Below are 24,479 nucleotides of genomic sequence, written 5' to 3' on the forward strand. Positions count from 1 at the left end.
GATTTAATATAACATTGGTAATGTCATGTGTATTTTTAAAAATTTGATTAATGAAGAGTACGGTAAACTAAATGAAAGTGGCTCATGTATACAACATGGATAATATTACATATCATTACAACAGTCTACAGATGTTTGATAAAATAGCAAAAACATTCTATGAAATTTAGCATTATAAAGTGATTTTTTTTCAAGAATTCAATTTGAAGTATACGTCACTTTTGAAAAAATGGCCATAAATTACAGTTCCCAAGAACAAAATTTAAAATAAACAATTGGAACAAATAATACAAATATAAATGATTATATAACAAATAAAATAATAATATCTATTTTTTTAAAAAAGTTTGACGTGGCATCTACTTCTAGAATCTGGCTTTTACAAACTCAAAACATTTAAACCGAATGCATTAACAAAATCATAAATTGCTCTAATTTTCAAAACGAAAAATGGTATATTTAATCAATTTGTTAATGAAAAAAAAAAATCTTAGATATTCATCAACTCTAAAAATAAGTGAGGCTGTCATGATATGTAACGACTTTCAATAGACCCAAAAGGGAACACACAATCAGAATGTATAACCTCCCCTGAGAATCACAACATATGACACATCACAATACATATCATGACTAAGTCAGTCAGTTTATATGAAGAAGATATATAATGAAAATTTATTTCAAAATGTGCGGTGTGTTCCATAATAATACGCCAAGTGGTTTTTAAAATAAGCAGAGAAAGCAACAAAGTTGTCAACAATTTTCATGTTAATAAGCGATCACATGTTATGGGCATGTGTTGAAAAAAAAAAAGAAATATTCTTTGTTTTGTTTTGTATACATTTGATTTTCTAAAATATAATGGGCCCGAGTTCTCTACCTTTGAATCGCTCTTTTTTCCATCCTGTGGAGCCAAAAAGTTATAAAGTAGAATTTTTTTTTTTTAAAAGAGCAACAACAAAATAATGAAAACAATAAGAATCAAGAGTTAAACTGATTTAAAAAATACAGTGCATGTCATTTTTCATCCCGGCAGAAGTTGATAATACTCATTCGATCTAGATCAGAGAAATGGAATCTTTTGTATGCATTTTCAGCTTTTGTAGACATCTCTTGATTCAAGATTTAAAATTCAATCTATAAATGATGTAACGGTCTCAAAATATGTTAGATTAAATCAAAAATGTCAATTGGACCTAAGAATTAAAAGCTGTAATCCAAAGAATACATGTAACCAAATGACATGGACTGTAACATATTTGAAAGCAAAAGATTAAAATTAAACTAAAAGTCAAAGAGAGCAGAAAAATGAAAAAGAAATAAAAACAGCCAGGGAAATCTTAAAGAGCTTCTTGTGGAAATAAATTAAATTTAAGATATTTCCAACAAAGAAATAGACTACAAGAAAACGAAATGATTAACATTTTTAAAAAAACACTACAAATAAGAGCTTCATGAAATGAAAACTTATTCATAAATTCATCCAGTAAAATCATAAATCAATTATCTTTTCCATTACCAGTGTGTGTGTGTGCTTGTGTGTGTAAATGATTATGTTTCAGCCAAAGTAATTTGTAATTTAAGCGCTTAGAGTCTGGTGTCTCGGAGTTATAGCGCTATATAAGTTTTCAGCATTATTATTATTATTATTATTATTATTATTATTATTATTATTATTATTATTATTATTATTACCAAATGTCCACAACTATAATTCAGTCTTTTTTTTCTCTTCCCATTTCAAATTTCGAGAACATGGTCGCATACAGATAGTTTGGCTTTGGCTATCAGTAGATGATTAAAACAAAGTTCTTTTTTTTCTGATTAAAAACCTAAATGAGTCGAGATAATTCTAGAAATTTTTGATAACTGTTTCATTTTTAATTTATTATACGTGATTAATAACATAACGTACTTATGATACGAGACCTTGTACTGTTTTTCATTATGCTTAATGACAATTTACAGTTTAACATGCCTTTCTGGTAACTTCTACAGTATAGTCAAGTGTCCAACAGCCACTGCTAGATGATTCCCTTGCACAGTTTCCCCCACTCCCCTATTTTCTTTTTTTTACCTGATGATACTGCTAATATGACATTGAGATTATTTTTTCTTGAGAATCTGAATGATTATTAAGAACATATTTCACTCCAGACTAGCCTACCCCGTAAATTCCAAAATGAAGGTGACAAGAAATAAACATAAAAGAAATAATATTTTTAGATTTAATACAATTACAACAAAAACCAAACCTCATTGCATAGTAAAACAATTTTAACAAACCCCTAGTCATAAAACCTACTCCCCCCCCCCCCCCCCCCGACCTCTCACCTCTGTTAGGTTTTGAGTAGCATTTAGTCTAAGTTGATCTCTTTCCAGGTCATTAAGTCGATCAAGGTGAAGACGTAAATCTGGTGTTTCTTGTTTTGCTTTCAGTGTCTTTTCCACCAACTGTCTCCTGTCCCGCTCAGAGTCATCCACCAACTTCTTCATGTAATCCAACTGCTTCTCCAACAGCTGGCAACGATTCTCTGCTGACGTGAGTTGACCATCTAGCTCTGTTCATATATAAAAAAAATAAGGCAATGAAAGAAAGTGAAAGTAAGTAAAATAGGCAACAACATATTATATGTTATTTAAACCTTAATCTGTAGCACTCATAAATGGAAATAATGCTGAAATACATATCAACAATCAACTGCAATTTTTTAAAACTTACCCTAAATGCTGGTTAACTTCGCGGCGTTTGTGTGTGTTGAATTCGTGACCTCAAGAAGTCAGGAAGAGAAGGCTCTAATAAGACTAGGGTTAGATACAATCTTTTTTGGGATCGTGGATAGCTCACACTGTTGAGTCACGCTCTCCCCGGCCAGGCGGAGTTGTCGTACCAGTAAGGCAGTAAGGTCGCGGGTTCGAGCCCCCATCGCCGCAGCGAAATTTTTATTCTCTGTTGTCTTCTGGCACTTTCTTACTCACTTCATTTCTTGTTGTTATCATCATAAGTGCCTGCTCCACTCATTTTTCTGAATTAAAAATATACCTTTCAAACTGTCATAGAGCTGCAGGTTATTCCAAATTTAGTAGCATTTAACTAAGAGAAATAGTTGCTTGTAATTTTTTGGATATGAAGCGAGTCAGTTTATTGAAAAGTGTTTATCACCTGATTTAACAAACCCATCTCCCCAATTACTGCCGAGTGGATTGAGAGGACCAAAAAAAAAAAAAAGAGTTAAAAAAAAAAAAGACAAAATTTAAACTCAAACTGGGATCAGCGAGTGCTATTCAATTGAGATCAAGAGACTCCAAATGACAATTTTGATATCGAAAGAATTGATTTTAGTGACGGGGAAAGAGTGATAGCAGATAACGATAAAGATAAAAAACAATCAAAAATGTTTAAAACCTTTAGCTTGTGAGTTGACATAAGCTCTTCCATTGGTCAGGGAAGAATACTGATGTTTTCCAGAAGATAAAGACCACGACTGTGGATGAGATGACGTTGATGTTGTGCTCTTTGAAAGCTTAGAAGGGTTTGTTGAGTAGCGATCGCCATTGACGAGTTCTTTGTACTGTTCTGTATGGGAAGCCAGAGCTTCCAAGTTATGCTCTGCTGCCATTCTCTCCAACTCCAACTTCTTTACCTTGTCTTGAAGATTCCGTAAAGCAGACAGAACAGCTGAAAATTGATACAAAGACAATTGTAATGAGTTACAATCATGGCCCTGGTTACAATGGAATCCACATAAAGTCTCGGAGTTATAGCGCTATATAAGTTTTCAGCATTATTATTATTACTATTATTATTATTATTATTATTATTATTATTATTATTATTATTATTATTATTATTGTTATTATTATTATTATTATTATTATTATTATTATTATTATTATTATTATTATTATTATTATTATTATTATTATTATTGTTGTTGTTGTTGTTGTTATTATTATTATTATTATTATTATTATTATTATTATTATTATTATTATTATTATTATTATTATTGTTATTATTATTATTGTTATTATTATTATTATAATTATTATTATTATTGTTGTTGTATTATTATTATTATTATTATTATTATTATTATTATTATGATTATTATTATTATTATTATTATGATTATTATTATTATTTTTATTATTATTATTAAGTCAACTTCTGCTTAAAGTGAACACCTCTTATTGGTCCCACTGTTTCTGTTCTAGATCAAAGCTGTGGACCATTGATAATGGATAAAGTCAACCAATCTTTAAAGGTCTGACGGTGTTGACTGTATTCCACTGCATAAGACAATGCTCAAACATGTCTGTAATGAAATTGCGTGTATCACACATTAACCACGAGACTTAACATGAATAAGTCCTGACCATACGATGCAACATAAAAGGGTATCCGACAGGAAACATGTTTGTATTGTATCATATTGGAAATGGGATTATGATTGAAAAAAACCACCAAAAAACAGAAGAATAAATGAAGCATTAACAAGTTAATTGCCATACTCGTGTTTAAAAATTTGTCTGGAAAGTTTTACCGTTAAATATCGACCAATTTAAATGACCCTCAGTTGGCAAAAAACCTGGGGCTTCGGCCAGTATTTGAAAGACTAGTTTTCTGGCCAAATTTTTAAATATGAGTTTTTTAAGAGTACGGCAGTTAATTGGTTAGCCCTCTCCTTACCAGCCATTCTCAGGATTTTCCCCAAAACGACTCACCCAACTAACACATAAAATATTTTTTATCACTCATACACAATAGCAGTAAAATTCTTGCGATACATGATTTCTTTAGTAAAACATGCTCTACAACACACTGGTCATTTTCTTTAAATCTTATGATGTACAAAAGAAATTTGAATTAGAAAAATGTTGATAGTATCGTAACGAATGTGACGATTTTCCTATAATTTGTAAGAAGAGGGTTAAGGGGCAAATTGGTGCAGATGCTCTGGATAAACGTGCATTTCGATTTATTTACGATATTCATTGAAGGACATAATATTATACTGACCATCTCTGTCAGAGGTTGGGTAAGTGTTGACAGCTTTCCCAGTATCTCTGGTCGTGTAGTCAGAGTTGACATATGGCTTTGTGTGCGGGTAATCCAAGTAGGATGGGATTGAATTCTCATTGTATCCATTCGTGAAGGCATCCCCGCCGTTGATGTTACCAGAGCCGGTGGCCATGGCCGCACCACTTGTGGCTGTCGAGGCGAGTGATGTGGCCGCATCGGCCATGTTGGACGCAGCCGCTGCTGCGCCTGTGGTAGCTGAAGAGTTGGTGGTCGTCAGTTCAGCGTCCACGTCCATGGTTCCGTAACGGGATGGCTGAAAGAACCCCGAGTATTTGCTGGTCTGGTGGTGGTAGCGGGAGTGGGGGTGCGACTCGGGAATGTCAAATCTCGTCAAATTCTGATTTTTTAAAAAATGATATGAAAAAAAGAAAAGAAAAGAAATTAGGACTTAATAAAGAATATCCGTCAGTAATTCTGAACAACTGTCGGATAACGTTACGTTCTGAGCGTGTGTGAGTGATGTGTGTGTGTGAGTGTGAGTGTGTGTGTGTGTGTTTGTGACACACATACAGAGCGAGAGAGAAAGACAGATAGAAAAAAAGAGAGAGTGAGAGAGAAAGGAGAGAGGGAAAGAGAAAGAGAGATATAGAGATAGATAGATAGATAGAAAGATAGATAGATAGATAGATAGATAGATAGATAGATAGATAGATAGATAGATAGAGATAGACAGATAGATAGAGATAGAGAGAGAGATAGATAGATAGTAGATAGAGTAGAGAGAGAGATAGATAGATAGAAGAAGAAGTAGAAGAAGATAGAAGAAGATAGAGAGAGAGAAGAAGAGATTATAGATAAAGAAGATAGATTGTAGATGAATAGTAAAGATAGATAGATAGATAGAATAGATAGTGTAGCTGAAGATTGAATAGTTTAGAGAGAGATAGATAGATAGAGAAGAGAAGAGAAGAGAGGAAGAAGAGAGAGAGAGAGAGAGAGAGAGAAAATGAGCTTTATAATTAAAAAGAAGATTGTAGTCTTGAATTTGCTTCTTTAAAATCTAGAGATTGAATTGGAATTGAGGGTGTCGCGTTGTAAACAACTTTCCTTGTACAATCACGATCACATAGTAATAATATGTTGAGTAAAAAGGACACACGAGAGGAAGAACCAGGCAGCAACACCCTTATTACACAATGTCAGATAAAACGAGTTTTGAAAGGTGACAAACAAAAATCAGATGAAATAACTTGATGACTTCCTGTTGAATCAGACGTTGAATGGATTATCTTTATTTCTTTATGAACGCCTTGGTTACGGAAGGCGTCATTAAATAAGTATAAGAATCTAATAATATCAACAACAACAACAACAACAACAACAACAACAACAACAACAACAACAAAAAAATAATAATAATAATATAATAATAATAATAATAATAATAATAATAATAATAATAATAATAATAATAATAATAATAATAATAATAGCAATAAGTATAATAATGATGATGATAATAATAGTACTAATAATAGTAAAATACTCATTTAACGAAGATTACGAATATAGGGAGAAAGCCAGCATGGTAGAAATCATTGTGTTCATTTTTCTTTACATATATTTTTTGTTTTGTTTAGTTTAATTTTCTCTACCATTGACACCCATTTGGCAGTGTTCCAAGAACAAAAATTAACAAATGACTTATTATCTTTTCTAGTTCTTTTTTTCTTTCCAAAATCGCATAAACAATAACGTCCATTGTTTCCATAAAGAATGAAAATCACGAGTCTATTTTTAAGTGTATGCATTTAATATACCCCCCCCCCCCCCCATTCCCCCCTCCCGATGAGGTGAGAAGGTGTATGTGGAAAAAAAAAAAGGGGGGGGGGTGTGTGGATTGTAATGCGTAAGCACTCAATTTCATTTTCATAAATTATCGCTTAGGTCTTGACTTGACAAGTCACACCAGGGGGAGATAATAAATGCCAGAGTTCGCTTTAAGCAACAAACCAGTAATCTACGCCGGTCCAGTCAGGGGAGAATGTGACAATGATTTTAAAGTAAGTTTCAGCTCCGCACCGCAGAACTTGATCTGTGAACTGAATCCCAACAATGTGATCCAGAGAATACGCTTCAACAGTCGTAACGTCACTTCCCTCGTAATGACGCATGGTACTTAGTAACTTGCTCTAAACTATCGGAACAATGGCGGACGCCCTTATGAAATAAAAATGTTTCTCAGACGAGCATAAAAGCGTATCCAGAGGAAAAAAAAACCATTAAAAATCTGATCATGTTTTGACTTTTACACATTCTGATCACAAGACATATGAAAAGTTCTGTTTAGAACGACGATGGCCGCAGTTGCTGGGCGACGAGACATCAGACTATTGAATCCAATTAAGAGCTCCAGAGCCGGGGGATTCTCGTCAAATGACACAACAAGGTAACATAGAAAATAAAAAATCATCTTGTGAACAAGAGATCAACAGCAACCACAACAACAACAACAACAACAACAAAAGAGTGGGGAAAGATAGGTCCATCATAATCATAAGGCATATAGAGCATGTGGTTATCCCAGTCCCTGCTGTATTATACAGTCAGTAACAAATTGATATGACGCAAGTCTGTAGATAGTATGCGCTTGGCCAAGAAGCTCATAACATTGCCATCCGGAAGTATAACGGACCAACACACATGGTTAATACAATTTTGTGAGAATTACTCATAAACGCGGATGGCAAAGAGTAATAACAAAGACCTGAGTGACGTCATCTTCGAACTATCTATATCGCACCAGGTCTTACAGACCCACCTTACCCAATAACTACAATAAGGACGCCCAACGAACACTTGTTCAATATAAAATGAAAATTAGGTTCTTTACAACCTACTGGAGAAATAAATAACGAAGCATTGTGATGTACATTGACAAGGTTAAATTATTAAAATACCTTATATTAGTGCATATTTATTTTTTTATCAATGTGTTTCGCTTTTGATTAGGTCATAACAACGTACTCAAAGAAGAAAAAAAAAACAACAAAAAACCCCCAAAAAACAAAACAATGTGAATGCACACGTTCAACAACGTCAAAGACAAGCCTCCAATTAATCTTCTAATGCCAAGTGAAAATAACTTGTTTACCGTCCTATTCCAACTCTATTAACTCACTCAACCCTAAATCCGACTTTATCCGTAGTATACCCGGGGTTACTTTTACCCCATGTCTATTTATTACATTTTTCTGGGACAAATTATAGTCGTGGTATCAAAGCTAATGTTTTTAGTTTTTACATGTTTATGGTAGTTGAATAAAACTATCTATGTACATGGTCATTTTCAATACATATTTTTTTTCCAATTTTAAAAAGTAGCAAAAATCTCTGGGATTGAGTGAGTTAAAGCTTTTGTGAAGGGCGAGTCAGACGAGCTGTCACCAGTGGGCGGATCCCTTCACGGATCATTTGGTCAGAAAACATTTACTTAAAATATCGACCGATTTAGATTCCCCCCCCCCCCCCCCCAATCTGTCAACACTGCCGTAGTGTTGGCGAAAAAAAAAATTGGCCTGAAAATTAGCCCTTTAAATACTGAGCGATTAAAATGACACTCGAATTGTCAAATCGATATTTAAAAGACAAGTTTTCTAGCCAAAAACTAAAAAATGAGTTGGCTTTATTTTATTAATTTAATATTTCTTTTGCCAGAAGAAGTATTAAAGGTCAGAGACTTTTGGGCAAGTTCAAGGGTCATTTTGATCGATGGATACCTACATAATATTGTTTGAAGTTAAAGTCTTCCAGCCAAAATGGAAAAATAACAAACAAAAAAAAATAATAACAAAAATCTTTTTTAAAAGATAAGAAAAGAAAATGGTACGCAACGAATTGTTCGATATTTCACTAAAGTACATTACTGTAAATAACGATGAAAATATGGAATAAAAGCTTAAATTTAATTTACAAAGACAAATGCAGTTTTGGGCTTCCCTTTAGTCAACACAACACGATGAATACGTCACTAAAGACGAATGTGAGATGAAAGGATGGGGCTGTTGAGGTACCTTAATTGAATTCAATTGAAATTTCTATTTTTTTTTTCATTCTTATTTACGTCTTTGAGCTTCTAACTGCAACATTTGCACTGATCCTGATAGAATCACAAAAGAACGTGATGTCATCAGTGAACGGCCAAACTCCTAGCAATGAATAAGTATTCTATCCAGTGATTCATGCCAAAGGAGAGAGAGAGAGAGAGAGAGAGAGAGAGAGAGAGAGAGAGAGAGAAAGGGGGGGGGGGGGGGGGGAGAGAGAGAGAGAGAGAGAGAGAGAGAGAGAGAGAGAGAGAGAGAGAGAGAGAGAGAACAACTCTTTCCTCAATGTTTAAGGTTTATGTTAGATATAAATTATTGAGAAGTTTGGGCCATGTCCAAAATATTGGCTTTATTAAAAAAAAAATTGGGGGGGGGGGGTTGTTTGTTTGTTTTTCTTTCTTTCATTTTTTTTTAGGACACAGGACAGTTAGTTTTGATGTATCCTGCATTTTCAAAAGATTACTTCTATAGTGTTTACCTCGGTAAACGCCCCCCCCCCCCCCCCCGCCCTCCCCCCAAACCTGCGCCCCTTTAATCCACCGCCAAATTAAAATCAAATCGTTAAATCTCTCCCATTTCTTCCAATAAGCTACTCGGAGTCCTGTAATGGGCAATGACAGGGGGGGGGGGGGGGGGGGGGTTATTGACGAGGGAACAAAAGATTTCCATTGACATTGAATCATGGGTAATCGGTAATCAGAGACAGATCACCATTAAACACGCCGTAAAAATGAGAAATTAAATGTGGCTCGATGTCCTTACGTGGGCTCACATTTCAAACTGTTAAATCAAAATTTGCATTTTATACCTCGTGCCAGTGTCTGTAACCGTAATTGAGAAGCTGAAGGCAGTGGTGCATCGGTTCTTTAATAGAATACTTTTTTTCTATTCAACAAGATTTCGACCAAAAAGCTTATACTTCAAATATCGATAGATTAATATAACTCCTATTTTGTCAACAACAACAACAACAACAACAACAAATAAGGGGAAAACCAAATGATGTAACAAACGGAATAACAAATCGAGGGATAGATGACCAGAGAAAGCGAGAGAAAGCGGTGTGTGTGTGTGGGGGGGGGGAGATGGTTAATCAACTTCAAGACAATTAATATAGATAGGACCCCTCCCCATTCGATGATGATGATGATAATAATAATAATATGTAATTATAGTAATAATAATAATAATAATAATAATAATAATAATAATAATAATAATAATAATAATAATAATAATAATAATAATAATAATAATAGTAATAATAATAATAATAATAATAATAATAATAATAATAATAATATGTAATTATAGTAATAATAGTAATAATAATAATAATAATAATAATATTAATATGTAATTATAGTAATAAATAATAATAATAATAATAATAATAATAATAATAATAATAATAATAATAATAATAATAGTAATAATAATAATAATAATAATAATAATAATAATAATAATAAATATGTAATAATATAATAATAATAATAATAATAATAATAATAATAATAATAATAATAATAATAATAATAATAATAATAATAATAATAATAATAATAATAATAATAATAATAATAATAATAATAATATGTAATTATAGTAATAATAATAATAATAATAATAATAATAATAATAATAATAATAATAATAATAATAATAATATGTAATTATAGTAATAATAATAATAATAATAATAATAATAATAATAATAATAATAATAATAATAGTAATAATAATAATAATAATAATAATAATAATAATAACACAATAATAATAATAATAATAATAATAATAATAATAATAATCATGAATATGATGATGATAATGAAGATGATTATGACGATGATGTAACAATGATACTACTATTAGACGAGAGTTTTTATATAGCGCAATATCCACTTAATGTGTTCAAAGCCCTTCACAAAGGGTCCCTGACCGACAGCGGCACGTAACATGTAGAAGGAGACGTGACGCGTTAGGCGATATTACAATTTTTTCCGACAGAGACAACGTTGTTAACGGCCGGGTCCGGTACGGGGGTAGTAAATTTTCCAAACTGCAGTTCGGAGTGAATTGAGCAGAGTGCTGAAGACAAGCGCCATTTTCAAGGACTTAAATGACGTGCCTAGTTTAGAAGGCTCAACTCATGAGACCTCTTCCTATCTGACATATAGTGTCATACACAAGATCACATCGACCGCACTTCTATAACGTTAAATCTTAACTAGATTAAGAGAGAAACTCACGTTAGTTAGAGAAAGTCCAGAGAGATCGAAGAAACCTCTTTCCTACACTCAACGCCTGTGAATTGAGAGATACGAACCGCTTGGTCTATAAGGTGCAAAAATACTTAAACGTAAGGTATTAGACAGAGAGAAGAGAGATGAGACGAGAGGAGAGAGAGTGGGATGAGAGAAGAGCAATAGAGAAAGAGTGAGAGAGAGAAGCAAGATGGAAAGAGAGAGAGTATGAGGACAAAGGCAGTGCTTTGAGTAAACAGAACATTAAGCACTCTACATACAGGGAGGGTATTCGGTACACAGTTATTGTGAAATGAAGAGTTTGAGAATACCGGCCGTCCGTGGAGTGGGGATTGTCGAAGACAGCACTTACGACAAAGGCTTGAGACAACTTACAGCTTAAGTATTGGACAAAGATAAAGTCACTGTAAACCAATAAAGTCAAGTTCTCTAAGCTGCCTGTCGTACACTGGCAAAATGTCTTTCCAAATATTGGCAAGAAAATGTTTTACTTCCACATTGATTGATTAAAAATGACCCGAGATTTGTCTGAGCTATAAACCCGAGACTTCTTTGAATGCACCAAGACTTCTTTTTTATTTCTGTTTTTTTTTTTTTGTTTTTGTTTTTGTTTTTGTTTTTTTGTTTGTTGACAAGTCAGGATTATTCTAATCGACCGAGATATTGATAATAATATTATGAAATGAAGTTTTTTTCTGGCAAAAATTTTAAAATGCGTTTTATCCTTGTAGACAACAGTATGGGTCAAACAATTCACTTTCTGCTGTACACTGAGCACACTCCCCCCCCCCCCCCCCATTTCAATAACGCCAGATTAACAAACAAAAAATACTTCATAAGATAATCCACAGACCTCAACTTGTTTTTAAAGAAAGACTTAAACCTGAAACATTTTAGAACAAGTCATCAATACTTTGAATTCTCATATTTAAGATATTTATTGCCAAGGGCCTTTTACTTTTTTGACATGTGATCTAAAATAATGCTTTTTCTTAACTTTCAGTCGATGTAACAAACAAGATTACATATCGACGGACAGATAACAAGACAAAGAGGCGAGGAGAGAGAGAGAGAGAGAGAGAGAGAGAGAGAGAGAGAGAGAGAGAGAGAGAGAGAGGGGGGGGGGCTCTGCAGATTTCACGAATAATATTTGTCCTTCCGAAAGAATTCCTTCAAATAGACAGGAATCTAAGTAGCGATTAATCAACTTCAAGGACATTCATACAGATAGAACCCTCCCCATTCAAGATAAATTACCCCCTATTTTATCCAGTTGAAATTCATTGAGAACACTCGAGATAACGATGGCACTTTCTCAATAAAAAATAATATATACGATATTAAACACTGTTGATGAAATGGACCCATTGAAAGTAAAATAGTTATATAATTAAACATTCACCATCGGGCGAAATAATAGAAATTAGACGGATGCAACCTAAGATAGAATAAACAGAAGAGCGATTGTTGTTGACGTTGATGATGATGATGTTGTTGTTGTTGTTGTTGTTGTTGTTGTTGGTGGTGGTGGTGGTGGTGGTGGTGTTGATGATGATTTTGTTCTAATCCAATGTTTTACACTACTTGTTAGATTTTCACTCTTTGTAAAACTAAATAAACAAATAACAAAAGCACACAACTGCCTTCACCTTACATTCTCAGTGCATGAGAAATTCTCCACAAAAAACGACATAGATAAATCACACACACACACACACACACACACACACACACATACACACCTGTTTAAAAAAAGCAAAACACCTATTGTCGTAATCAATAACAATCAATCACTCGACACTGAATAACCCGATGGTAAGGACCGCTGGCTCCACAAGGCCCCGATTTAAAACCTTGATAAGAACAATACGCTATTCACTGCCTATTATAATTGGTATAAAAAGAAATAGAAGACAGTTTTGTTAGGGCATGCATTTCCAAATTACAAGAACATAATTGTACACAGATAAAACACCTTTCTTTATTTTAAAAGAAACATGATTGTTATACAAAGTTCGAAGATGACGTCACTTAGGTCTTTGTTATTGTTTTTTGCCATCCGCGTTTATGAGTAATGCTCACTGAATTGTATTAACCCGACTATCAACGTTCATGGATACACACAGCTTTGTGTGTTGGCCCGTTATACTTCCGGATGGCAATGTTGTGAGCTTCTTAACCAAGCGCATACTATCTATACGGCACAATTTATCCACTTATCGTGCCTACGTGTGCGGCTATCTGGTCTAGTGGTATGACACTCGCTTTCGGATCGGAAGGTCCTGGGTTCGAGCCTCGCGCTCGGCGCATAATTGAGTCCTTGGAAAAGGCTCTTTACTCACATTCTCTCACCGTACTCAGGTGTAAAATGAGTACCTGGCCGTTAACAGCATTGTCTTAGTCCGAAAAATTGTAATGTCGCCTAATAGGCGGCATGTGCCGTCCTACATGTTAAATGTTGCTGTTTACCAGGGATCCTTAGTAAAGTGCTTTGAGCACATTTAGTGGATATTGCGCTATATAAAGCTCAATTTTTTTACAGTGCTCTACAAGGGATCCCAGCATGGCCATCGTTAACTTATACCCTGACACTAGAACCCCCTCTAAGACTTATATTTTGACGTCATTTTTGTTTTGTTTTGTGCAGCGTTTAGTGAGTTGTCGTTAGTAGAGCTCAAGGAAACAAGTGATTCCATTGGTTGACTGAATACAACTCACGATTTGTTTTCTTTCATGGCCAAAGACTTGTCTTTTGACGTCATTTTTTGGTCAGTATCAGGCTATAAGTTTACGAAAGCTACGGTCCCAGCGAAACCGAACGGCACCTCTACACATGTGGAAGAGACGTGACACGTGTATAGATAGAATGAAGTTGACGTCACTCGGTATTTGTTATTGTTTTTTGTCATCCGTTTTTATGGGTCATTCTCACTTAACTATATTAACCAGACTATAAAAGTTCATGGTTACAGAGAGTTTTGTGTGTTGGTCAGTTATAATTCCGGATGGCAATGTTGTGAGTCAAGCGCATACTATCTATAGATAGTACGTAGATGACGTCACTCAGGTCCTTGTTGATGTTTTTTGCCATCTGAACTGTATTATCCAGACTATAAAAGTTCATGGCCACACAGAGTTTTGTGTGTTGGTCAGTTATACTTCCGGATGACCATGTTGTGAGCTTCTTCGCCAAGCGCATACTATCTATAAGACGCTAGGACATTTTTTTTTTTTGACAAAGACAACGCTGTCGCCAGCATGATTCACTTGGGAATAAAAAGGCTTTTCCAATGGCAAGAGACACGTATAAGGCCCTATTACAATTTTTTTAAAAATTACAGACAATGCCGTTACCAACCAGGATCTTATTTTAACATCTGAGTATGGTGCGATAATGTGAATAAAGAACCTTTTTTCAATGACTCGCCTTTGCGCTACCGGAAACGGGCTTGAAACCGGGACCGAAAGCCGAGAGCCATGTCACTAGAACACAACGGCGCACATTATATTTTGCCAGATGATATTCATATTAAATGTTTTTATAAAATAACAATGTAAAGCGCATTGAGCATTATATAATTTTGAAAATGCGCTATACAAGCGTCGCGTATTACTATTACGGTTATATCGATTGATTAAAATTACCCTCAACTATGCAAAATGTCTCAAAATATGATTCTTCGTTAAAAACCTCAAACGATGATAGTCATATGTCTCCTCAGTGATAGGCGTGATGTTAGGCAACACCGGTCCAGACAAGTCAACCGCGCTATTTTCGTTCTTCGTGAAAAATAATAAATGACGAAGACAATGCAAATTAAAGAGGCAAAGATCGGCAGACCACAACGAATACACATTCCTAAACGTTGAAGTTAATATTCAATAAAATATAATTTGCGAAGAAAAAACTCATTTGGAAAAATCGAATCGAGTTTGCATTGCTTTGATATGATCGGTTGCTTCTCTTGAAATCAATATTAACCAGTTAACTGCCGTATTTGGAAAAAACACATATTTAAAAATTTGGCCAGAAAACTCGTCCTTCAAATATCGATTCATTTAAATGACATTCATCTTGGCAAAAGCTCTCAAACTTGGGACCTCGTCAGTTAAATTGTTCGATATTTGAAGGACGAGTTTTCTGGCCAAATTTTTAAATACATCTTGTCCCAGAACGGCAGTTACTGGTTAAAGGAATGACAAAAGCAAGCAGGCCAGAAATGTCAGAAAACAAATAAAGCAGGCGTAAGGCGAAGTCCCAGGTTTGAGAGTTTTTGCCAAGACGAAGGTCATTTAAATCGATCGATATTTGAAGGAGCAGTTTTCTGGCCAAATTTTTAAATTAGGGTTTTTCCAGAGTACGGCAGAAGTAGCCGTATGATACACGTTGTACCACTCCGACCCCCCCCCCCCCCCCCACTCACCCCCACCCCATTATATCATGTTCAGTGGCGTATGGAATATTATGACTTTATGAATAACAGGCCACTCACCCGCGTATCGTTATGCTCACTTCAAGAATTCTTTATAACAAGTCTGGGCTCCTTTTAATTTACCAATATATTATGAAGCAAAACTATTCTTACCGAAACGAACAAAGGTGTTTTTTAATTAATTAATTTTTAAAAAATATTATTGACGACGGTCATACAAATAGCATGTTCAACAATCCCCCGTCCGCCACATTCTCATAATATTAACCTGCATTTGAATTATCGGATTGTATTTTATTTGCACGTTGATAACCAGGGAAGCCCAGTCTCAATACACATTGTTTATCCGTTATAATTTTATACTATACAGACGTCAAATATTTGGGCTAATTTTTCTTCCATGGTTAAATTGATGCATATGTTAGCAACCCAGTTTGGTCTTCCCAAGAGTCGCCCACACTTATCTACTCCACCCTCCCGTACAAATTATCAATTATATTTTATCAACGAGATTGATAATGTATCGGGATAAAGGCCTGAGACTCCACTGACTGGGGCAAGTATAGGGGTAGAGGCGGAGGACGGGGGTGGGGGGTAGAGAAGGGGTATATAATAAGAAAGGGAGGAAATACTGCCTTACATTGAAAAAAATAATAATAACCCACACCCCCCCCCCCCTCAAAAAAAGGGGGGAAAAGAAGCAAAAATAAATAAATTAAAAAAAACAAACAAACGCTTTCTCTCTCAACTTGTCAAAAAGTTAAAGAATTCTCCGGTTTGACAAGTTGGGACTTGTTCTAATTATTAAATGGTAGTTTCCCCGGCGTCGTGTCCTTGGTTAGGGCACTTCATCCCCATCAACCCACTCGACTATGGTGTAAATGAGTAGTTGGCTATAGGCAGAGCTGGACATTGTAAAGGTAAAGATGCGACTAGTGCCAGTACTATACGAAACTTAATGTAAACTTGGTTCCATAATATGGGAGAATTACGAAACATTGTGAAGCTAATTAAAGCAAGATCAAGCCCATGGAAACTCGTTATGAGTCATGCAACTATTCATATCTATTTATTTTACTTACTTAGTTTGATCCGTTTGACTGAAAAATCATACAAATTAACAACAAGAAAACATTTCACAATATCTATATTATATTATTACCTCTAGAAATTCAACTCCATGAAAATGAAATAGCCGTGGTTAGTACGGGCGGGGACAATCTTAGCAATACAGTAGTAACACTGGGATACAATAATGGTTGAAAATAAGCTTGATCAAGAACAATTTATCGTATTACCCAACTCACATTAGGAGATTACTGTTGTACGATGACAGAACACGCTTTTCTAACGCTGGTCAGAAAACTCAATTTATTGATAGAATAAGATTAAACCAAACTTTTTAAAAAAAAGAGTCTTAAACTTAAACGAGACTTCAAAGAGTTAAGATTGTTCGGATAACTTGAGTGATACCTCGACATCGATTGATAAATAAGTAAAATCTTTCTGCCCTATAAATGGCGATAAGTTATTTTGTCAATGTAGATATGGCAAATCACACAAACGCAGAACAAGAAAGGGGGGAAAAAATCCGGAATTGGAACATAAAACCACTTACCAGAAAAAATAGAAAAGTCGGAACCAATCACTATGTCTTATTGACCCTAGGCCACGATAGATCTGTACACTACAGCGTTTATCCGTCCCCAAAATGTTATTGTTAACGCTGGGCTATAAATGTCAGGTTACACCGCGTGACCAATGCCTATCTATACAATCTAGAGTCAACATTTCCTTTTACACCGGTATATAATCATACCTCGCCGCACTCTGCCAAAAAAACACTATTTTTTCTCACCTTTGCCCAGATTTCTTAAAACTTTAAATATAGATGAATTAAAAATGACCATTTAATTGTCCAAAAATAATTATAGTGGAAACTTCAAATAGAATTCCAAATCCGTTGCTTTGGACACACGAATCACGGCTTTTAAATAAGTTGGGGTCGTCTTAATTCATCGATATTCGAATAGAAAAAAAATCTGTACAAATTGAAAAAAAATGTGTTTTGTTAGGGTAAGAAAGTACTGGTCTCCTAATACTAATACAACGACCGGCACTTGAGATTTTGCCGGTCGCTAGTGCCCTACAAACACTTGCAAATCTCTAGCCATTCCCCACGCAAACAATAGCAATTTACACGATCTACGCCAACAACTTTTACATTTCACGCAGACTGGCCAGGCAACCCCCGTATCGATTATCTGGTTAAAAGTTAAGCCCCCACCAGATAACGAGTGGAAGTAAGAGGGGGTTATTGATAACTTTCGTTTCACTCCTTCCAACTTTTTCCTACTACTGCCTTCTTTTTCATTCATTGATACGCATACAGAGATAAGAAAAGAGCCTTCAGCGCGCGTACCCATTCCCACCCGACTTTCCCAACTAGTGGAACTTGCGGACTTCGCACCAATAGGCTTCAACAGTCGTGATGTCACTTCCCTCGTAATGACGCATAGTAACATAGTAACTGGTTCTAAACTATCAAAACAATGGCGGATGCCCTTATGAAATACTGCTCTGACGAGCATAAAAGTGTATCCAGATGAGAAAAAACATTATAAATATGATCTTGTTTTGACTTTTATACATTCTGACCACATGACATGTGAAAAAGTTCCTAGCCAGCATGAAGAATAAAAAGTACCGATTTTCTTTGTTTAGAACCAAGCTGCTGGTTGCTGGGCGACGTGACGTCAATCTATTGAATCCTATTGGCCACATCTTTGGAGAGGTCCTTAGACCTGCCTCACATACCAATCTGATCTTTGGCGAGGCAAGAATTGTCAGATTATTTATTTCATATCTCCATTTTCGGACTCGAACTTTTCGGTTACAAAAATGGTACTTATGAATGGTATCGGTTCATTCAATGTCATACAAAAGAAAGTGGTAATATGATTATCCTTACTAACAACACCGTTTTTATAAGATATAGCTGTATCTCGATATTTCAATAGCAAACTACCGTTTTGCGATTAATTATTTAAAAAAATAAATATTATAAATAAAACTGGTACATTAAACGAAAAAGGTTACTGTCAACTGATATATCCTATATCTCTATGGGGCTTTATAAACCGTAATTATTTGTACCATATTTCTTTGACGGAATATATCGAAAGAACTTAAAACAAGCGGCACTTTTGGCAGTCAAGACAAGGGTAGCAGACAAAACCCGGAGAAAATGGAAGGTACAGCCCTTACCCTTACACTGCCTCTGCAATGAGAGACTTAACTATATTACTGTACTTCGATAAATCGATACCTTGAAATAAATGAATTTGTTTCAGACTAAGACATATAAAACCTCGACTGTAGATATATGCATTGCCAATATCAAAGTGTGGCCTCATAAATATGACAGCCTGGATAATCATAAAACGCGCAACAATCTGTCATACACAACAAAGAAACGAATAAATAAAACGATATTTGAAGAATATAAAAAAACAACAAAAACAGTTTCAGAAAATTGTCAGACAATCGGTTATGAACGATTAGACTGAATTGTTTTAAAATTGAAAAATCTAAGGGAAGTGGTTGGTGTAGACAAAAAGGAATGTAAACTAGATACGTACTTAAATAAAGTTCCGTAACCCAAATTATCACAGCTTCATATCTAAGGAAAACCAGGTCTTTGAGCGTCAGGGTAACTTTGAACGAACGATAATAAAAATGATTTTTAATGCCGCGCTTGTCGTCAAAATATCTAATGTATCGGGGCATATATTTTTACGGTTATTTTTCTCCCTTCTCCTTAGCCTGTTTTGATTCTGTTTTTACATTCTGTTTGATGATGGGTTTATTCCCTGCGGTGTTCTTCGAGATGAAAATACCCTCCCGTTTTTTAGCAAATTTCGAAAACATTGGACCTTCTGTCGTCATATGGAATAATTACGTGGAATGTGACCATAAACATACGACAAATCATACAATATACTGGTTATAGATGTGGTTTACCAGAAAAATCAAATTGATTACAAGTATTAATTCAAAATTTGCCATATAACGTGGACCTGGAATTTAGTCCAGATAAATATTCTATCCTTTATTTTTAGTAATAAAATTCATTATGATGTACGATTTTACCGTTTTAGCTTATTAATTGAAAGTTTCAAAGTTACCCCATTTCCCGGGAAACCGTGAATACCATTGAAATTGGGGATATCAGCCAAATCAGCAAAAAAAACAAAAAAAAAAAAAAACAAAAAAAAAAACAAACAAACAAACAAAAAACGATCGCCAAAATTATTATCTTGATATGCCATTGAACTTCTCCTTTTTTCCAAAAAAAAACAAACATTTATTGAGCGGCCTGTTCAATTTTCCCATTCGAGACAGAGAGAGCTCTCGAATTGAAACGTGTTCAAAATACCTCGCTCCACATTGGTGTTTGTTACTCTCAAATCAACGCAACAATTGTCCAATATATAAAAATAATCCCACCATCATGAACAGGGTAAAAATCGATAAATAAATAGGCCTACATCCTTCCATTCAACGAATGGACGACTGTATCTAATCTAAAAAAAACAAGACGTCATAACAACCAACACTCAAAACATCTTGCGGCTTTCAGAGTCTCGTGGTATAACATTCGGCTTGTGAGTAATAGATACAAGGTTCGAGTCCAGATGTATGCGGCAAAAAGTGGAGTCCTTGGAAAGACTTGCATTCACATTTTCTCACAAAAAATTAATAACAGCGTTGTCAGTGTTAAAAAAAAAAAACAACTTTAATAGCGTCTTTCAACTTTCAGGCGTCATGCCTCACGTTCCATGTTCAGTGCTAATGGCTTGATATCCGCCGTTGAGCGCTTTGAGCACATTCACTGGATGTCGCGCAAAGAGAGAGGCTCATATTTAAAATAAATTAAGTTAAATTATGTTTTATAAAATGAAGACGCCATTAAAAAAGGAACTCTATGCAGCTATGTGGTCTAGTGGTATGACACTCGCTTTCGGATCGGAAGGTCCTGGGTTCGAGCCTCGCGCTCGGCGCATAGTTGAGCCCTTTGAAAAGGCTCTTTACTCACATTCTCTCACCGTACTCGGTGTAAAATGAGTACCTGGCCGTTAACATCGGTGTCTTTGTCCGAAAAATTGTAATATCGCCTAACAGGCGGCATGTCCCGTCCTACATGTTAAATGTTGCTATTGACCAGGGACCCATTGTAAAGCGCTTTGAGTACATTTAGTGGATATTGCGCTATATAGAGCTCAATCTCAATTTCAAAGACGTCATTAAAAAAGGAACTCAATCACCCTTCGTATCACGTTTTAATAATTATTAATTCCACGATGATGAAAATAAGAATGACGATTCCCCCCGATAAATTATAATAAAACTTATTTACCTATCCATTCTTAATAGACAAGTCAAAGTATGTCCATATCTTCTAATTAAATATAAAACTGGCGTCCTTTTCAAGGCCGATATAATAGGTATCCATTACCCAAAAAGGCAAATTCCCTCCAAACAATGGGGACCTTATTCGATAGTTGGGGAGTTCAATGGGGAGTGAGGTGGCTGTCAGATCAAATAAAAGGACCAGCCACAATGGGATTCCTGCAGCCACGATCGAGGCGGATAAAGGAATCAAGCTCCATGATATCTTATTGATATCCTGATAACGGGCGGGTAACTCCTCTTACGTATACAATCCACTTCGGTTATAACAGCATCGGTTCTTTGACTAACAATCCACTTCGGTTATAACAACATCGGTTCTTTGACTAACAATCCACTTCGGTTATAACAACATCGGTTCTTTGACTAACAATCCACTTCGGTTATAACAACATCGGTTCTTTGACTAACAATCCACTTCGGTTATAACAACATCGGTTCTTTGACTAACAATCCACTTCGGTTATAACAACATCGGTTCTTTGACTGTGTTTATTATCCATTGAGAAACGATCTAGTTATCGTTATATGTATGTATGTATGTATGTATGTATGTATGTATGTATGTATGTATGTATGTATGTACGTATGTATGTATGTATGTATGTATGTATGTATGTATGTATGTATGTATGTATGTATGTATAATTATCACCTCCTTCAAGTACCGAAATATATTGTACAAGAAGCTCACATCCAGGGTACAGAGCACAGTAAAGTCAATGCTTGTCAAAACACTACCGATTCCGACAATGTACACACCGATTACAATTACAATAACGGGGAGGATCCCAAGAACGGTACCGGTGCTAGCAGACAAAACAGGAAATCTCCGTGATATCTCTCCACACCTTCCTGACAATAAAACCCGGACTCTCTTTATGTCCCATTATAAATGTGATATCTTTCCTATCTCCTTTCAACACGACGCAGCGTCTTTTGTATGGGTACATAATAACTATGGAATAATTATTGGGGAGAAAATGTAGTATCGATCCCCCCAAGAACTAACCACTATAACAATATTGCCCCAGCCTCGCAAAAACTGGTATTGTCTCTTTTGTTCCTATGGTAATCCTATTGTAAAAGGGAAAGGAAGTAAGAATGTATTATTATTATTATTATGTACTATACGATATAGAACTCGTTGCTGTCCTACACGCCAATAGATATAACAGGCAGGCAGTAAGTAAGTACGATATATAGAAAACAAGAGAGAGAGAGAGAGAGAGAGAGAGAGAGAGAGAGAGAGAGAGAGAGAGAGAGGGGGGAGTACTATCAACTAAAGTAATCCTAATTGAAAAAGGTATTGAATGCATATTTCTTAACAGTTTTTCTTCAATATCGATTTATAGACAACAATATTAAGTATGTACTATCTACTTACCATCTTTGGTAATCAATATGAATAATCGCACAGTAATAAAAAGCGAATTGTCGCTTGGACTGCGACACGGGATTACCAAGCATAAATCTACTTTCGAACATCTCCACAGTTGAATTTAAAAAGAGGGCATTTTTTTCCTTCTTTCTTTCATATACAAAACCATCATTGTAAACCTAGAGGGAATCAGGAACCGAGTATCTATTCCATACAATAGTATACTATGTTGGCTTGTTAGGTGTCCTCTCTCTATATGTGTCGTTGTCAGATGACAGCGATTCATACTAACCTTGTAGCCTTTTGATTTTCAAACAGAATATGCTTTCAGGCTATCATAAGGTCGTTGTCTAATTGCCAGACTAACCTTGTAACCTTTTGATTTTCAAACAGAATATGCTTTCAGGCTATCATAAGGCCGTTGTCAGATGACAGCGATTCTATACAACTGATAACTCTAAACTTGAAATTTATAAAAAACCACGAGACTGGATTGACACATTGGAGGAAAACCCACCCCTATCGATTCCGTTCAACGTCACTTCATTGCCTGTGTCAGTGGCTGTGTCATTGCCTGTGTCAGTGCCTGTGTCAGTGCCTGTGTCAGTGCCTGTGTCAGTGCCTGTGTCATTGCCTGTGTCAGTGCCTGTGTCAGTGCCTGTGTCATTGCCAGTGTCAGTGCCTGTGTCATTGCCTGTGTCATTGCCTGTGTCAGTGCCTGTGTCATTGCCTGTGTCATTGCCCGTGTCAGTGCCTGTGTCAGTGCCTGTGTCAGTGCCTGTGTCAGTGCCTGTGTCAGTGCCCGTGTCAGTCAGAATTGCCTTTATCAAAAATTAACAACAACAATATTGACGTACTCCGAAAAAAAAACCCCCGAAAAAAAAGAAGCTATGTGGTCCAGTGGTATGACACTCGCTTTCGGATCGGAAGGTCCTGGGTTCGAGCCTCGCGCTCGGCGCATAGTTGAGTCCTTGGAAAAGGCTCTTTACTCACATTCTCTAACCGTACTCAGGTGTAAAACGAGTACCTGGTCGTTAACAGCGTTGTCTTTGTCCGAGAAATTGTAATATCGCCTAACAGGCGTTATGTCCCGTCCTACATGTTAAATGTTGCTATTGACCAGGGACACCCTGTAAAGCGCTTTGAGCACATTTAGTGGATATTGCGCTATAAAAAGCTCAACTTTTTTTAAACCTTGGCACGAAAACTCGTCATTCCAATTAATATCGACCGATTATAATAAAATGACGCTCATCTTGTCAAACAGGAAAGTAAGGGTCATATTTTTGTATAAATAAAATAACTAAAATATTAAATGACCAGTATCATCCACTAAGACCATCAATTATTATGTCAGAAAGAAGTGGTCGCCCTTTCTCTATTTCAACGAAAACAGAGAGACACCGAAAATCTTTTCTGCCGTCCAGTATTAGGCTTTATAACAACAAGCAATAATCATTTTATATAATTATTTCTCATTTTTACTTTTTTAAAATATAAATATTAATTTATTAATTTATTTGTTTTGCAATCTTTTCAATTTTCAATTTATGGTGACAGTTTTAACTATTTTACAGTGTTGAAATTATTTATATTATAAAGCGCAGCTCTGGTTATAGAGCTGCTCCTTTTTTATATATATACATCCTATTTCCATTGTATTTTTATCTTATGTGTAAATTATAACACGTCTGTACAAAAAATTTCCTTTTTGGGATGCAATAAAGTATTATTATTATTATTATTATTATATTATTATCATATGAAATCCCAGATTTGAGAGATTTTGACGAG

The 24,479-nt window shown here is 35.2% G+C and overlaps 1 protein-coding gene across 9 annotated transcripts in view; it reads right to left on the reverse strand.

Moving 5' to 3' along the window:
* Positions 1–24,479, reverse strand: part of LOC144969008 (centrosomal protein of 57 kDa-like) — a 67,264-nt gene that overhangs the window by 17,294 nt on the left and 25,491 nt on the right. For 3 of the 9 annotated variants that reach the window (XM_078907948.1, XM_078907951.1, XM_078907952.1), the window contains exons 2-5: positions 5,024–5,423; positions 3,407–3,679; positions 2,335–2,561; positions 881–904 (exon numbers count right to left, since the gene is read on the reverse strand). In XM_078907948.1, coding sequence (XP_078764074.1) covers positions 881–904; positions 2,335–2,561; positions 3,407–3,679; positions 5,024–5,423 — 924 coding nt within the window. Of the gene's footprint in view, positions 1–880; positions 905–2,334; positions 2,562–3,406; positions 3,680–5,023; positions 5,424–16,994; positions 17,059–17,450; positions 17,538–22,691; positions 22,932–24,479 lie in introns of those variants that run through there. The other 6 variants (XM_078907950.1, XM_078907956.1, XM_078907949.1 and 3 more) reach the window with 5 other exon arrangements.

This window comes from Berghia stephanieae, chromosome 3 (genome assembly GCF_034508935.2).
Source record: "Berghia stephanieae isolate SIO BIC M18660-M18661 chromosome 3, UCSD_Bste_1.3, whole genome shotgun sequence".
In the NCBI taxonomy this organism is placed as follows: domain Eukaryota; kingdom Metazoa; phylum Mollusca; class Gastropoda; order Nudibranchia; family Aeolidiidae; genus Berghia; species Berghia stephanieae.